Source organism: Barbus barbus (genome assembly GCF_936440315.1).
Source record: "Barbus barbus genome assembly, chromosome: 39".
NCBI lineage: Eukaryota > Metazoa > Chordata > Actinopteri > Cypriniformes > Cyprinidae > Barbus > Barbus barbus.
This window is the reverse complement of record NC_136717.1, coordinates 17,266,686-17,284,058: the sequence shown is the minus strand read 5'-3', so window position 1 is coordinate 17,284,058 and position 17,373 is coordinate 17,266,686. Positions and strand designations below refer to the sequence as shown.

Here is a 17,373-nt window from a genome sequence, read left to right as displayed (position 1 = left end):
TGTGTCTGTCACAGAATGGCCCGTCTCCACCTTCACTAATCACGTTCACCTGCACTTCATCACTAATCATGCGCGCCTGATCCTTGTCACCACCATTCAGAACTGGATATAAGCACTCACCTCAGTCACCACGATCGTCCGTTCTTGAAGTTACCACACTGCAAAGCCGGATTACTACATGGACCGTCTCTGCTTCCTATAAGCTGAGTATATCTACCTGCGAATACTTACCTGTCTTTACTTACCTTCTGCCTTGTCCTCTTCCAGTCCTCCTCCTCGTCTGTCCCCGGTGGCTTTGTCGAATCCTCGGATGTCTCTGCCTCTCTGACGCTGCCAAACTCCAGGATCTGTCAAGACAGAGAGACTGATTGTGATTGACATTCCTATTCCTTTAACCTCACGAATTGACACTCACCAAGTCCGAAGAATCCGCACGATTGCTGTTTGCTGTTCACCCTGTAAATAAACTCCTTGTGATTTCAATTACCTTCTGTGTCTGACCAGTGCCGTTACAGAAGAACGGACCGACACTCAACAGTATGGAGAACAGGATGCAATTCATTGCCCTTGCCTCTTCGTCTTTGGACCCACTAGAGTTCACGAAGGCGTTCATTCCCCTCGCCCTTTCTAGTTCCCTAGAGGATCGAGTCCTCAAAACCCTGTTCCGGCTCGGGATCATATCTAACCTTCCCATGAAGCTGCCAGACACCACCAACCTAAACTGGAAGGAAACTATCATCCGGTGTCTGGAGTTTCTTAGATCCCGAGCCGGAGAGGACTCCGTACTCGCTAATTCTCTTCCAGTTGAAGGAATCTCCATTTTAAAGTCCCACTCAGACCTGATCGTGACCAAGAGGGTGCAGCCGAAAGTTCTGGGGGCGAAAGTTTTTGACCCATGCTTAACATCTGTCCGGTCAGCGCTGAAGTCTGCCCCTATTTTCTCAAACACGCCGCCGATCGTGGTCCCGTCCAGCCCACCTGAGTTCCCGCTGGTCCCGTCCAGCCCCGCGCTGCAAGAGCGCCCTCTACAGTCTGCGCTGCAAGAGCGCCCTCTACAGTCCGCGCTGCAAGAGCGCCCTCTACAGTCTGCGCTGCAAGAGCGCCCTCTAAAGTCCGCGCTGCAAGAGCGCCCTCTAAAGTCCGCGTTGCAAGAGCGCCCTCTAAAGTCCGCGCTGCAAGAGCGCCCTCCTGCATCTACGCTGGTCCCGTCCAGCTCTCCTTCGTCTCCGCTGGTTTCGTCCAGCTCCGCGCCTCCTGTGCGCCCTCAAGAGTCCGCTCCTCCCGTGCGCCTCCAAGAGTCCGCTCTTCCAGAGCGCCCTCAAGTGCCCGCTCCTCCAGAGCGCCCCCAAGTGCCCGCTCCTCCAGAGCGACCTCCAGCGCCCGCTCCTCCAGAGCGCCCTCCCGCGCCCGCTCCTCCAGAGCGCCCTCCAGCACCCGCTCCTCCAGAGCGCCCCCAAGAACCCGCTCCTCCAAGGTGGCCAAGGCCACAAAGGATCCCGATCCGCCTAGGCCGCCCGAGGACCCCGATCCGCCAAGGCCGCCCAAGGACCCCGATCCGCCAAGGCCGCCCGAGGACCCCGATCCACCATGGCCTCCCGAGGACCCCGATCCGCCAAGGCCGCCCGAGGACCCCGATTCGCCAAGGCCGCCCGAGGACCCCGATCCGCCATGGTCGTCCAAGGACCCAGATCCATCATGGCCTCCCGAGGACCCAGATCCGCCATGGCCGTCCAAGGACCCAGATCCACCATGGCGTCCCGAATCTCCAGTCCCGCCATGGCCTCCCGAATCTCCAGTCCCGCCATGGCCTCCCGAATCTCCAGTCCCGCCATGGCCTCCTAAGGCTCCGGATCCACCATGGACTCCCGAGTTCCCAGATCCGCCATGGCCTCCCGAATCTCCAGTCCTGCCATGGTCTCCCTAGGCTCCTGATCCGCCCTGGAGGCTTCCCTGTCCTGTCCTGGTTCTGCTCCAGCCTCCAGGGCGCCCACCCCCCCTCCCCGGTATTATTGTTACGTCGCGGGACGCGCCGTCCGGGAAGGGGAGGTAATGTCACAGAATGGCCCGTCTCCACCTTCACTAATCACGTTCACCTGCACTTCATCACTAATCATGCGCACCTGATCCTTGTCACCACCATTCAGAACTGGATATAAGCACTCACCTCAGTCACCACGATCGTCCGTTCTTGAAGTTACCACACTGCAAAGCCGGATTACTACATGGACCGTCTCTGCTTCCTATAAGCTGAGTATATCTACCTGCGAATACTTACCTGTCTTTACTTACCTTCTGCCTTGTCCTCTTCCAGTCCTCCTCCTCGTCTGTCCCCGGTGGCTTTGTCGAATCCTCGGATGTCTCTGCCTCTCTGACGCTGCCAAACTCCAGGATCTGTCAAGACAGAGAGACTGATTGTGATTGACATTCCTATTCCTTTAACCTCACGAATTGACACTCACCAAGTCCGAACAATCCGCACGATTGCTGTTTGCTGTTCACCCTGTAAATAAACTCCTTGTGATTTCAATTACCTTCTGTGTCTGACCAGTGCCGTTACAGAGTCTGTGTGTGAATAAATTTTATTCTTAAGGTGTGCTCATTAATCACAGGACCAGCTGTGTTACACAAATGACCAAGACACACACACACACACACACACACACACAAACACAAACCAGACAGAAGTGCCAGTACAAGGTGTTATACTGCTGGAACAAAAACAAAAACAAAAACAAAACAAAAACTGTGAAATGTCAACAAAAATGCCTCAATTTCCTTTTTTTTTTTTTTGCAAAATAATTCAGTTGCAAAGCATAAAGTTTGCATAATTTTCCATGTTGCTAAAAAAGTAAATAAGAAAAAAAAAGCATAATTAGGCACTCAAAGCCCAAAATGATTCACATGCACATAACCTTAGCAATGACTGCTCATCTTAAAATCACTGCACAAAATCCACAACTTGACTGTAACGAATGCCCAGCTGTTAGGAACACTCTCTCTAATATATTTCCTGTCCATGTTTGTTTACATCAGTTCACTGTACGCCATCATGATGAGCCATGTGAGCCAGTGCAAGCGGTCAAAGGAGAGTCTCATTGCTGCCACAACATTAGCGTGATTCAGTGATTCAGCAGCATGCTGCACACTACATGAACATGCAGCCAAACGTGAAGACCTCTGCCACCCTGTGTCATGTCATATTAACTAACTGTTTTGCTATAATACATAGATTTTTTCCAGACACTTTGGAGACGTACGCTGCAGGAAGGTTCTACGTAAGATCACATATGCAGCCTGCCAGATCAGCTGTATGCATATGTATGCATATATTTTTGGCCCACCAGCAGTGTCTTGACTGCAGACCCTGTAAAAAGCAATGTTGCCAAATAAATCTGAACTGTGTACAGAATGCTATGCTGGACTGTCCACCCACAACCTTTCTGGGTGATGGAAATATCAGACAAAGGCCACGCGTGTCTGCTGAGCATTACAGACCATTTCTAATAGTATGTGGACATTATTAAACACAAATTTAATATTTTTTAAAATGTCATCACATTAGCTAAATTATCAAAGTGACTGGCATTTATTATTATCAAAGTGACTGGCATTTATTTAAAAGAATTATAGCCTTTCAAAGATTTCACCAAAATTAAAGATAAAAAGGATTATAACTAGAGATTCACAGATATTAAAATTCAGAAGCTGTCCATTATGGCCATTATTTTCATGTATTTTCATGTATTTACAGTATTGCTGATAACATTATAATGTTTGTTACCATGATATTATTTTATAAAATCAAACCTAATGTAGATAACTAATAAGAAAAAAAAAAAAAAAAAAAAAAAAAAAAGAAGGGAATTCTAGGAATGTAAATTTACAGTTTTTCAATTAAAAAATTATAAGGATTTGATATTTTACTTCCAAATACTGTAATTTTAACTGGTTCATGGAATCCGGTTCATGGTCTTCCGCACACTCACCATCAGAGGTCGCCCTTCCATCATATTGACTCTTGCACCACACTACTGTTGCTCTTCACCCACGGACTACAATTCCCATCATCCATTGCACTGACAACACAGCTGTCACCAATTTCACATTGCTCTGATCACACAGCTGATTGCACTGATTACACATGCTTTATAAGCCTTGAACTTCCTCTCTGTCTTTGCAGAGTATTGTTCCGTGTATAACACTCTCCATGTGTTAGCTGCCTTACCGAGCCTTCTGTGTGCATGTCTAGCTCTGAGTCTGCTTCTGCGTATAATATTCTCCTAGTGTTAGCTGCCTTACCGAGCCATTCTGTGTTTTCTAAGTCTAAGTTTAGTTTGTTTTGTTTACAGTCTCGTTTCCTGTTTCCCGCCCTAGTATTTACCCTTGTCTCACAGTTTCGGACTCTGTGTTTACCTCGTTTGGATTATTGCTCAGGTTATCGGACTACCCCTCTTCTCAAGCCCTCTGGATATTGTTCGCCGATCGAGGACCCACGCATGCCCTAGGATTACTCTTGTGTCTTGTGTGTGCCATACTCGTTTGCTGGTGTTTTGACCCTGCCTGTTATTTGACTGTTTATTAATAAAAGCTTGCAAATGGATCCACACGTCTCTCGACTCGTCAGCTCCGTTACAATTTTACTGTAAAATTACAACCCGGATTCTGAAAATTTTGGGACGTTTTTTAAATTTGAATAAAATAGAATTCCCTTTTGCATGATAGAGATTTAGTTGGCATCTGCAGATGGCACGGCGAAATGTGTTTACCGACAGTGGTTTCTGGAAGTATTCCTGGGCCCATTTAGTAATGTCAATGACAGAATCATGCCGATGAGTGATGCAGTGTCGTCTGAGGGCCCGAAGACCACGGGCATCCAACAAAGGTCTTCGGCCTTGTCCTTTACACACAGAGATTTCTCCAGTTTCTCTGAAACGTTTGATGATGTTATGCACTGTAGAAGATGGAGATTTGCAAAGCCTTTGCAATTTGATGTTGAGGAACATTGTTTTTAAAGTATTCCACAATCTTTTTATGCACTCTTTCACAGATTGGAGAGCCTCTGCCCATCTTTACTTCTGAGAGACTCTGCCTCTCTAAGACATCCCTTTTATAGCCTATCATGTTACAGACCTGCTGTCAATTAACTTAATTAGTTGCTAGATGTTCTCCCAGCTGAATCTTTTAAAAATCAGCCCTTTGTTGCCCCTGTGCCAACTTTTTTGAGACCTGTAGCTGGCATCAAATTTGAAATGAGCTCATTTAGTGGATAGAAATGTAAGATTTCTCTGTTTAAACATTTGTTATGTTGTCTATGTTCTATTGTGAATAAAATACAGGCTCATGTGATTTGAAAATCTTTTAGTTTTCATTTTATTCAAATTTAAAAAAATGAATTCCTGTTGTAGTTGAATTCCTTTAAATGTCCCATTCGATTTATATATATATATTTTTTACCATATGTAGTAAGTGAATTTATTGTTAACCAATTAATTTTAACACAGCATTTTTATAGTTTTTACTGTTAAAATTATCTTTTTTACATTGTACAGTATTAAATGGGAGTTAATTAGTACTATTATTATCAAAAGATTAAAATGAAAATAAAATTGGTGTAGAAACAATTTTCACTCAGAAATTAATAGTACATTTCACATGTAAAGAGAATTAAATGTGATAACATCTTTTTAGAGTGCATCACAATTAGGTACATTTAATTATTTTTCATATTTTATAAACACACTGTAGTCCCAAATCTGCATCTGCTCTGCCCATTCATTTTCATTTAAAGGTTTTAATAGAACACAATTACACCATGGTGTCATACCCAATTTATTGTAATATTAAACCTGACATCATTTTTGGACAGAAATATAATTTTTTAGAACTTACAGCAACTGCCCATGAAAGACGGCAAAGGAGGTATATAGGCGAGGATGTTGATCTATTATGAGCCGGACATGAGCCTGGCCTTCAGTTCATGTGCAGTTTTCAAGAGGTCAGGAAACAACAATGTGTAATTAGCCGGATAATTCTAAGAAATCATTCCAAGTAGTTTTTGGAATGTTCTCATGTGTAAAAGATTTCAAAATGCTCTAATGCTATTTATGTTCATATATGGACTATACTGAGAGTCAACAGTATACTTCAAAGTGCATTTGTCCATCTTTTTGTGTGTTAATGGGTAGAAATATTACTCTGGCATTTAGCCATTTAGCCATTTAGTATGATTCATAATGACTTTTTAAAAGTACTTTCTTTGCGATTGAATTGTGCTTGAAGTTCCCATTTAGACTTCTGCAGAGTATGAAATAAATGCTTCATAATTATCATTAGATCATTGGTAAAGCATATGATGGCACTGACTTGACACATATTTACATGCACTTCAAATGGACATCAAGCAATGATGTTCACGTTTTCAAGAGAAGTCTCCACATGTACTGTCTCAAAGAAGTTTACCAAAAAAAAATTGGATATGGACATGCAGTTGCTGTCCATGGTGCTGGATCCTCTTAGCCTTCTGCGTCCCATCAGAACAGAAAAACCTGAAAAATATTCCTTAATCAACCCATTTATTCTATTGTAACGGTGACAGCACTAATGACCTTTGGGAATATAAGAAAGGTTTTTGTTCAGTGTATCATTATATCAGAACTGAATCCAACAATCTCAGTTTTGTAGCATTTGATTTCCCTGTTGAAGTGTTATTCTTAATAAAATAAAATAAAATAAAATAATAAATACTCCAGTAATTCTAAATGGGACTTCTCTGGTTAATTTGCCAAACCCTTTCTTTGCTTTCCTGTTTATGTTAAATAACATCCATTCAACCTCCAAACCATTTGTCCTATGTAGGGTCATGGGATAAATGTAGTTTTTGGGAATTTCTGTTTTTAAGTTAAACAATTTGCTAAATAACTCCAGTATCTATTTTCTTTTCACTTTTGTATTTGTGATTTTTTTTTTAACAGATGTACAACTTTTAGTACTTTTACATAATCAAATGCTAAAACATTAATACTTACAGGATTAATAATGAACTAATGATGAAAAGGGACTGAGAGAGACAGACAATATGTGGAATGTTGTCTTGCATTAAACAAATGTTGCATAACCTGAATAGTCCGCGTGGAGCCCTGCCGGGTGTTTGGGTCTGATTTTACAGCCACGTTGTGTTGCGTGTGAACAGAGACTGACTCATTATTTCTACTTAACCTCACGTGGAGACAAAATACATGAAATATATATGCTTTGACCTCTATAACCAAACCCAACAACTGTCAGCATAAAAAAGACTGGGTAGGACTTTTCAGCATAAAAAAACAGATCTTGTTCATACTTCTTTTTGACCCCAAACTATACAGTGTTTTTCAATGCTGTTCAAGAACATTATGAAAGTAATGAAATAAGTTGACATATAAGCTGACATCAACCTAATTAAGAAATTTTTCACAAGATTTTTTTTTCTCCCACAGGCAAAAATCATGTTTTATGGATCAATTAATTAAACACATTAATGATGGCAGAGCTCATTACTTTCATAATGGCTGAAAATTCAGCTTTGCCATCACAGCAATAAATTACATTTTAAAATATATTAATGTAGAATATTTCACAATATTACTGTTTTTTACATTAATGTAGAATATTTAAAAATATTACTGTTTTGTTTTTTTTTTACTGTATTTTGGATCAAATTAATGAGACTTCTTTTAAAAACATGAACAATTCTTGCCAACCCCAAACTTTTGAATGGAAGAGTAAAGAAAACTATTTTTAGTTGTAGACAGAGTTTTATCCAGTCACCTGATCTCTATCGCTTCTGTCAGCATGTTTCAAGCATATCATCATATAAAGTGGCATTCTGTCCGCATACTATTTTCATCCCTGCATTTGAGAAAACAACTCACTGTTTTATGACAGTTTGTAAGGATTGGTATCTAATAATAGTTCCCCTGTGTTTGACCCATATCCAGCTGTCTGACGACAAAGTTCCATCTAGTTTAACGTCGACTTGTCATAGCTACACATAACGTGCCTTGAGGGTCGGGTGGAGTACGATGGCCGTCACAGTGGTACTGAACATCCAACCACACTAACACGAATGTCTGAGGTCAAATGTCTCTTATCAAGCACATGCAGCAAGACATGCTGAATTCAAACACAAAGGGGATAAAGGAAAAAAGCAAGATCATATTTGCCCCATCAAACATCAAATTCCAACGGTTGTTGGCTTTTGTGAGATCGGTGTGTTCACCTCAAGTGCACTGAGCCTTAAAAAACAGAAACGGTGTTCACTGTGACTCAAAAACACACACAAAAAAATCTATTTTCACTCTCTTCCTATTTCATACCTCATGAACATTCTCTATTTTGTTGTCAGCATATACATAGTTAACATAGTTCATATATATTTTAATAGAATGCTCATGAATAGAATATATAATATAATATAATACAGTATAATGTAATAATATGTACATGTATAAATGTATAAATTATTTTTTTTTTTCCCCTAACCACTTCATTTAATGGTAAAACACAAAATATGCAATAATTTATAATAATGTCTTCTAATTAATAATATAATATAATGCATATACATTTCTAAGTACTTCATTTAATGTTACAATGCAGGAAAACTGCATCTATTTTATTTACTAAATATTTATTTTTATATATTTTATTTTTCTCCCAATCAGTTTGAATTTTTTTTTATTGTTTTAATGTAATTATAATATATTCATACATTTAATATATTGTTTTAATTGCAAAATACAAAATATGCAAAAGATAATAATAATAATATAATGAATAATACAACACATATAATATAATAATTTAATTAACTTTTATGTATATGAATATGAATATAAATCTCAATTCAATTTTTGGTCTAATTCATTTAAAGTTACAATGCATGAAAAATGCATCTATTTTATAACTGATTTTTATTTTCATGTATAACATTTTCCAGTCATTGTAAGTACACCAATTCTTTACTGAACACTGACAGGGCAGAATTAATTGAAAACTCTAAAAGCTACTCGGTCCATTTCTGTAAACCACTTATTCTTTACGATGACTATTTAAAGTGCATGACTTACTGGCATTTCGGGTCATGTTGGGTCAGAAGTCAAGAGCACCAATCACCCAGGTTATTCTGGTGGGGCAGATGACAGGACAGAGAGAGGGTTAAAAAGGTAACGCAAAATCGAAGCGGGCAGCCTACAGGGACTTGGGTAGGGGGGAATAGGCATTAGTCACCACCTGATTGAAGGAATGGACACAATGGACTACGACAATCACGGCATCATCAAGCACGCACACTTTTCATGCCCGCCCCCTCTGTTCTTCCCTTCTCTTTAATGGGCAGATTCGTCCCTCAGCACCTAAACTCCGGGCACTTTAAATAGCAGTCCGACCCCTTGCTTTTCCACAACCTCTCCTCTCCTCTCAGAATGTCCAGGAGCCTGAAGCAAGGTATTTCTATGAACTGACAGAGGCTCTGATTCAAGGAGACCGGCTAGCTTTTGAAGCCCATGTGGCTGTCTACAGTTAGAAATCAAATCTCTTTCTCCATCTGTGGATGTACTCTCCTGTTTTTCTCGGAGGAACTCAGATTTTCTCTAACCCTCTGCTCCTCTATTTCTCTCTCTGTTTTTGGGTTTGTCTCTGCCGGCAGGGGCTGTGCTGCTTGTGGCACTTCTGTGCCTGGATCCTCACGGCCGGGTCGGCTCCGCACCCATCTGTGCACACGGGCCATCAGGATGCCACATCCCGTCCCTGGCAGATCTCTTCGACAGGGTCATTCAGCACTCTGCCAGAATGCACAGCCTCTCCAACGATCTGCACTCAGAGTTTGTGAGTCGCGTCTATCTCTTCTTCTAAATGTGCTAATGCAACTGTCTTTGTAAAGTGAGGAGGTTGTAAAATGTTCTGCATGAGCTACAGTATTTGTAATGAATGCATTAAAGAATGTATTTTTTTTTACATCAAAATCCATGCTATATGAATTGCAAATATGTATGACTATTACCTAAAGCTATTATCTGAAGTAAATAATCTACTTATCTCAAAATAGAAAAAACTACTTGCACAAAAAAATGCATAAATTGCATAAACTAAACTTTTTTCTTGATAATACAGATAAAATCATCTCTTTTTGCTAATATCATGTGTGGCTTTTGAGATATTTAGTTAGATATTTATCATATTAAAAATGCATAGAAACAAAATTCATTCTTTTTAATGAATATTAATTCATTAAATAATAATTCATTAAAGTAATAGACTTTATATGTTTAAAATGCATAATAAAAGTGCATAAAAGCATAACAGTATGAATATAAATAATAATAGACATTTAGAAATGCAGGATATCATTTTAGATATTGTATAGTGCATAATAAAAAGCATAACAACAAAATGTACTATTTTTGTTAATGTCTAGTGTGAATAAAAATAATATGAATATCCTTTCAGATATTTAAAATGCATGAATTTGAAATGATCTACTTTTGCTAATACAAAGCATGAATTTAAATAATAGACATTTTAGATATTTTAAAAGTGCATCAGATTATTTTTAAATATTTGATTGTCATAAACTGCATAACAGCATTTTACTAAAATTGTAATTATTTAAATGTAAAATCTATATGATTAATTTATACAATTTAAAAGTTGACTAACATTTAAATTAATTATATTTATAAAATTGCAAAAGTAATAAACTAAATAATGTTGACTGCAAACTGAAATAAACTTTTCTTGAAACAGTTTCAGGTTTTTCCCTCTCATCTTCTCTCTTTCTTTTTGTCTGAAGGAACAGTATTTCCTGCCCAGCAAAAACCATATTGGAAAGATCTACCGCAAGTGTCACACCTCCAACATTTTGACTCCAAACGGCAAAGAGAATGCACAGAAACTAGCAGTGAGTATAACATCCTAATCAGCCAACAACCCCTTCCTAAAAAACATCCCCAAGTTCAGCTCCATTTATCACAGAGCATCTGTGATTCTGCTGCCATTGCTAGTCATTAATGGACTGTATTCTCTGGTCCCACTGCTGTCTTATCACCTCTGTGCCCTTGCACAAAGCACTTAACCGCAGCCCGTCCCAAGAGAACTGTCCCATCAATTAATGCACTTAAAGTCACATCTGCTAAATTAAGTAACCCAGCAACCATCTCCTCAAACTCTCAAACCTCATTAGTATATTATATATAGTTTCAGACAAATCAACACTACTGTTCCTGCATACCTGTAGCTTTTAACTCTTTAAACTCTTGTGTGTCAGCGTGAAGAGTTAACAGAGGTGATTCTTAAACTGCTGATGGCCTGGAGGGACCCCCTGTTCCAACTGCATCAGAGCATGGCTCACCAGCAGGACTTCAACAGCTTCAGCAGTAACAAAGCCCTGGAGATGGGGGACATGGCTCATGAGCTGAGGAAAGGGGTGGAGAAAGTAGCTGAGAAGGTGAGTCACATCAAATCAGGTGATAAGAAAAGGTGTAAGACATTTGTGTGATTGCATTTATGAGTTACTGCAGGCACTTTCCACAAGATCTTTGGTTTTCAAACTATTCTAAGCATTAGAGATGTTTTGAGTAGTATATGTTTTGGAGTATTAGATATATTGGATCAACTATCATTGAACATAACATTATAAATAGTAGTTGGTAACACATTTGATCTGTTTTTTGTTTTCATGCAGCAACAGTTAAAGCGATAAATGAAAGTGATCATTTTGACACTCTTTAAGAAAAAATGTAAATATATATATATATATATATATATTTGTATTATAATTAATATATCATCATTTATGGTCAAAACCATTTTAAATCCGTTTTACTTACTTTAGCAGCTCTGTTAAATATTAGGTTTAAATACTGTTTTATATCTCAATTTTGTAATGCAAATATGCATTTCCCACATATTTTCATATATCATAAGTATGATCACATTGCAAAATGAATGGTAGGCTATATGACTTGCAAATTATGACTATTACCAGAATCTAAGGGGAGAGAAAAGTGCATTCTCAAAATATTTAACTTTCATTAGACCTGCTGTGGTTAACAATAAACGGTTTGTGAACTTTCTGTAGCCTATTTGTGTAAAATGCCTGAAACGCTGTGATTAAGTCATTGTTTCTCTCTTGTCCTCTGTCAGATGCGAGTACTGGGAATGCTCGGCAACTCTGTGACAGGTCTGTCAGCAGCAGAAGCCATGCTTCCTCTCTCTGACAGCGGAGAGGCCATGAGCGACTACGAGCTCCTGTACTGCTTTCGGCGTGATTCAAACAAAGTCCAGAACTATTTAAAGATCCTTAAGTGCAGAATCGTACCTGAACATGACTGTTAGGAAAAAAAAAACAAAAAAACATTGGCCTTTCACCTGCACTATTGGACAGCACAAAGGACACGTGCTGGTCCACACTTATCAAGCATGTTTGACTCTGCGCCATGAATTAAGACTTCACCAGATCCCAGTAAATAAACCTGACTTTTTGCATCTTTTTGCTTCATACTCCAGCACTCCAAACCAATTCATTGCTGTAATTATCAAAAATGTGCATATAGTATGAGAGGGGGGAACTGTTTTGCCTTTAAACACCTTAAAAGTCAATACATTCTTTAAAATATTTTTCTATGTACCAAGTGCTTACTATTTATAATTCCACATAAGTTAAACTCCTCTGAATCATATTTTCATTTTATGTTTTCAAATTTTATCAGTGGCAAAGCAAATTTTCGCTGAATGAACTGAGCTGACAACACAAAATGACAATAAAACTAGATTCTTCAGCACAGATGCAATGTTTGCTGTATTTATTAAAGAATTTGAATGAATTTTTTTTTTAAATGGTATCACAACTACAATTCCCACCACACAACACTGGAGCTTCAAAAATTATATATATATATATACACATACACACACACATACAAATATATTATGATTTCATTATCTCTTATTTTTCTGATTTCATTATATCTTTGTGATTTCATTATCTCTGTTATGCCCATAAAAAAAAAAAAAACTAAACAAAAAAACAATAATGTGCTGAGCAAACATTTCACTCATGACTAATCTGGGCTGGGCAAAACTACACGTGTTTTGGGCTAAATAATTATTTTCTTATATGAAATTTGAATGGGAGTTGTTGGTATGTTTCTATCTTGCCCTCTGCATGTAATGACAGGTTCATCTTCATACAGTAGGACAGAAAGGCCTTCAATTACGCTAGAGTTCAGTCTCAGCCTGGGGACAATGTTTCCGCCTGAACTTTACCATTTTACCAGACCATGTGTCACAGAATCAGGTGCGCTGTCATGTTCAAGGAGGAAAAAGCTTTGAAACAACAGAATGGTTCTGCCTTGAAAAACAGCATTATTTGTGAAACACAGTAAAGACTACAAGAACCAAAAACTGGACTTTTGTGGCTTTTAGTCCATGTCTTTTAGTTTTAAGGTCATATATGCATGAAACTTTTAGCAGATTTGAGATCTTCTCTTCTGGGATGATTTTGTCATATAAAATGCTTTTTAATACCATGTAACAGCTAGTAGCACAACATGGTTTGTGGCTGTGACTTATGACATGGGTTTGTGGCTTGAGCCTATTGGCCACCTATAAAAACCAGCTTTTTGACATGCCCTGCCCAAATTTCAACAGGAAATACGTCACACACAGGAAAGAAAAACTGCATTTGACAAGTCATTTCAAGTGGAATTTAAAGCAAGATGCAAGATTGCTGACGTATGTGAATGATGTAAGAAATTGTTTGAAATCTAAGAATAGAAGAAATGTAGATCAGCGCATCTGGATATTGCTGTGTGTCAGGAGGGTGTGTGAGTGTGTTTGGTGCTGAGTTAGGCCTGTGCGTGTGTACTGCGCAATGTTCATCCATTCGTCTTACTGACAGACTGCTCAGGTCTCACCTGCCTCTCAGTGACTCAGGGGACTCTGGGTCAGAGGGCAAAACACAGCCTCCTTTTAAGGGTGAGGACACTTCCTACAGTAACACTACAATACTGATGCAGTTATACAGTAATAAATATATATATATATATATATATATATATATATATATATATATATATATACACACACACACACACACACAGTAGTCAACATTTGAAGTGGACTAAAAATCAAAACAATACCCATTCTTATCTTAGGACAAATTTGTTGATCCACAAAAGTTGACTACTATATATATATATATATATATATATATATATATATATACACACACACACACACAGTGGTGTGAAAAAGTGTTGGAACCCTTCATGATTTTTTTTTTTCATGTTTGTCACACTTTAATGTTTCAGATCATCAAACAAATTTAAATATTAATCACATATAACACAAGTAAACACAACATGCAGTTTTTAAATGAAGGGTTTTTTTATGAAGGGAAAACAAAATCCAAACCCACATTCACTGTGTGAAAAAGCGAACTTGGGACTGCAGCAGGACAATGATCCAAAACACACCAGCAAATCCACCTCTGAATGGCTGAAGAAAAACAAAATGAAGACTTTGGAGTGACCTAGTCAAAGTCCTGACCTGAATCCTATTGAGATGCTGTGGCATGACCTTAAAAAGGCGGTTCATGCTCGAAAACCCTCCAATGTGGCTGAATTACAACAATTCTGCCAAGATGAGTGGAACAAAATTCCTCCACAGCGCTGTAACAGACTCATTGCAAGTTATCGCAAACGCTTGTTTGCAGTTGTTGCTGCTAAGGGTGGCCCAAGCAGTTATTAGGTTTTAGGGGGCAAGCACTTTTTCACACAGAGTCATGTGGGTTTGGATTTTGTTTTCCCTTCATAATAAAAAACTTCATTCAAAAACTGCATGTTGTGTTTACTTGTGTTATCTTTGGTTAATATTTAAATTTGTTTGATGATCTGAAACATTAAAGTGTGACAAACATGCAAAAAAATAAAAAATCAGGAAGGGGGCCAACACTTTTTCACACCACTGCATATATATGAACACACACAAAGCAAAATATACAACAGTTTATCGTAAAAACATTTCACAAAATAACTGTTTTTTACTGTATTTTGATCTAATAAACAAAGAATATGTAGAATATAATAATAATATAATATATAAAATATATAATTTATTTATTTTTCTACAAAGCTTTTCAGAATTAGAAACATTAATTCAAGTATAGTATGTCCAATCAATTTGACCAGTAATGTAGGAAATCTGATAATTACTAGCATAGAGGGCATTCCCATTCATAACACGGTCAGAGATAATATATGGTATATGCAATCATGTAATTTACACTAATATGCAACTGAATACTTTGGCTTTCATGTCACATCAAATAAAATGGCGCAACTCCAGATTGCCTGACTGTGCGGCTAGTGTGTATGACACAACCCCTGGAGACAAACCACTAATCTAGGATGACAGAATTGAAAATATAAAGGAAAGTCAAGAATGTCATAGTAATGTACAGTACAGCATGTGCTACGCCACAGGCAAGACAGTAAGCGACAGTCACAGTACATTCAGATACTATGATTATTCATTTCCTGTACACCAGGATTGAATCATGCAGATCTGACTTCTAACCAAGGACCTTTCACTAACCTTTTTAGGGTAGAAAAGATCTTGCATACTCGTCTTTTTGCTGTTGGCTATCTGACTGTCAATCCCAGAATGCTCAGCTCTCAGATTGACTCTGGTGGGTAACATCAGCTGCACATCAGCCATCATTTCTGATTTTAGGGCCTGTCCATCAAAACATAGCCCAGAATACCAAAGAACAATGATCCACTTCTGTGGCAGAGTACTGTGTAAGCATTTACTAAATAAAACTAGAACTTAAGCCGTAAACTAGAAGTTTTTCAGGTCTGATATTTATCTTTAATGCACTTATTGTTTATTATACTTAGCAGACTTGATGAAATACAACCCCCCCCCCCCAGCCCCTCAAGTGACAAATCAAAATCCCTGAAAATCTATGGCTATTGTACTACTCTAAATATTGCTGAAGCATATAGTACAGTATGTTTATACGGTTGCATGCATATATAATCAAGATGACTTGTTAACATGAACAATCCTTGAGCTAAACTTGACCTTCCATTTGCTGTATGATGGATGATGAATCATGTGAAGAAGTCATGTGACAAATATAGTAAGGTCATATGACAACAAATACTTTTGTGTACAATGTCTTCATGTACACTTGCTTTTTTAAATAACAGGGCAGAAAACCGTATAAAATACTGCATAATAACTACTGTTTTGAGTAAAATGTCTAACAGAAGTCCAATTAAGATCAAGTTGAACTATTGCACACTGAACGTTTTGCCAAATGTAAGTATCCAGTACAGGCTACATACTTCAGAAACAGAACAAGTGGTATAGCGTTGTTATCAAAACAAAGCCTATTTTAGTGCTACTTTAAATTCTCCGTACGGTGGCAGTACATCCCAATGATCTCAGTATATGACAGCCGCAGAAATATCGTGCTGTTGCTAGAGGGCGCTGTTGAGCCATATTTAGCTAAAGTTAGGATCACAACGCTAACAAAAACAAACCTGGTGGATTTCAAGAAAATAAAAACCATAGATTCTTCATTACAAAAGCCATTACTGCACCTGCCCAATGCAGTACACAAATATCTATCACAGAGCTTGCTTACATAGAAATAAATATAGTACAATGTGCTTAAAGTTCATTAATGTATTTTTATTTGTTTGTTTTGGGCTATTTGTTTATGCTATATTTTGTATTTGTTTATTTATGCAATAAATCCATTGCTTGTTTTTTGATTGATTGTTTAAAAAAATCCATTATTTGACATTATTATTAATTATTTGCTTTGACGCTCTTTTCACTTTGGTTTTTTTCACCTCACCTTATTTTCTGTTGTCTATTTTTGTACTTGAGCACTTAAATATTTAAAATACTTATGCCAATGATAGCAAGCTTTTATTAGAGATAATAAGCGATACTGTGTTGCTCTACTCAGTTGAATCTTTCTTTGAATTTTTTAACTATTGTTATATTGTAATCATTTTACTAAATTGATGCAAAACATGTATAGGCTATTACATGCAACTGGAAATGCTTTAGTCCTAGAAATGTACAGTTATTCGTCATGCCAATAAAGCACATTAAATTGAAGTATAATTGAGAAAGAGTGATGAAGGGAAAGCACTGACCAAACCTAATAAAAGGCTATTAAGTGTTCTCCATTACGCCATTATTCCATTAGGAGAGAGAGAGAGAGAGAGAGAGAGAGAGAGAGAGAGAGAGAGAGAAGAGAGAGAGACCTGCACTTATAACTCCGCCTCCGGCTTCATCCAGGCTGCATTCTTT

The 17,373-nt window shown here is 38.2% G+C and overlaps 1 protein-coding gene across 1 annotated transcript; it reads left to right on the top strand.

Moving 5' to 3' along the window:
- Window positions 1-539: 539 nt before the first annotated feature.
- Window positions 540-12,372, top strand: LOC306859009 (prolactin-like; the record flags this gene model as incomplete). Its single annotated transcript, XM_079399822.1, has 6 exons — window positions 540-857; window positions 9,461-9,557; window positions 9,686-9,864; window positions 10,829-10,936; window positions 11,303-11,482; window positions 12,181-12,372. 6 exons carry the CDS (start codon window positions 540-542, stop codon window positions 12,370-12,372), a joined length of 1,074 nt encoding a protein of 357 aa, XP_079255948.1.
- Window positions 12,373-17,373: the final 5,001 nt, after the last annotated feature.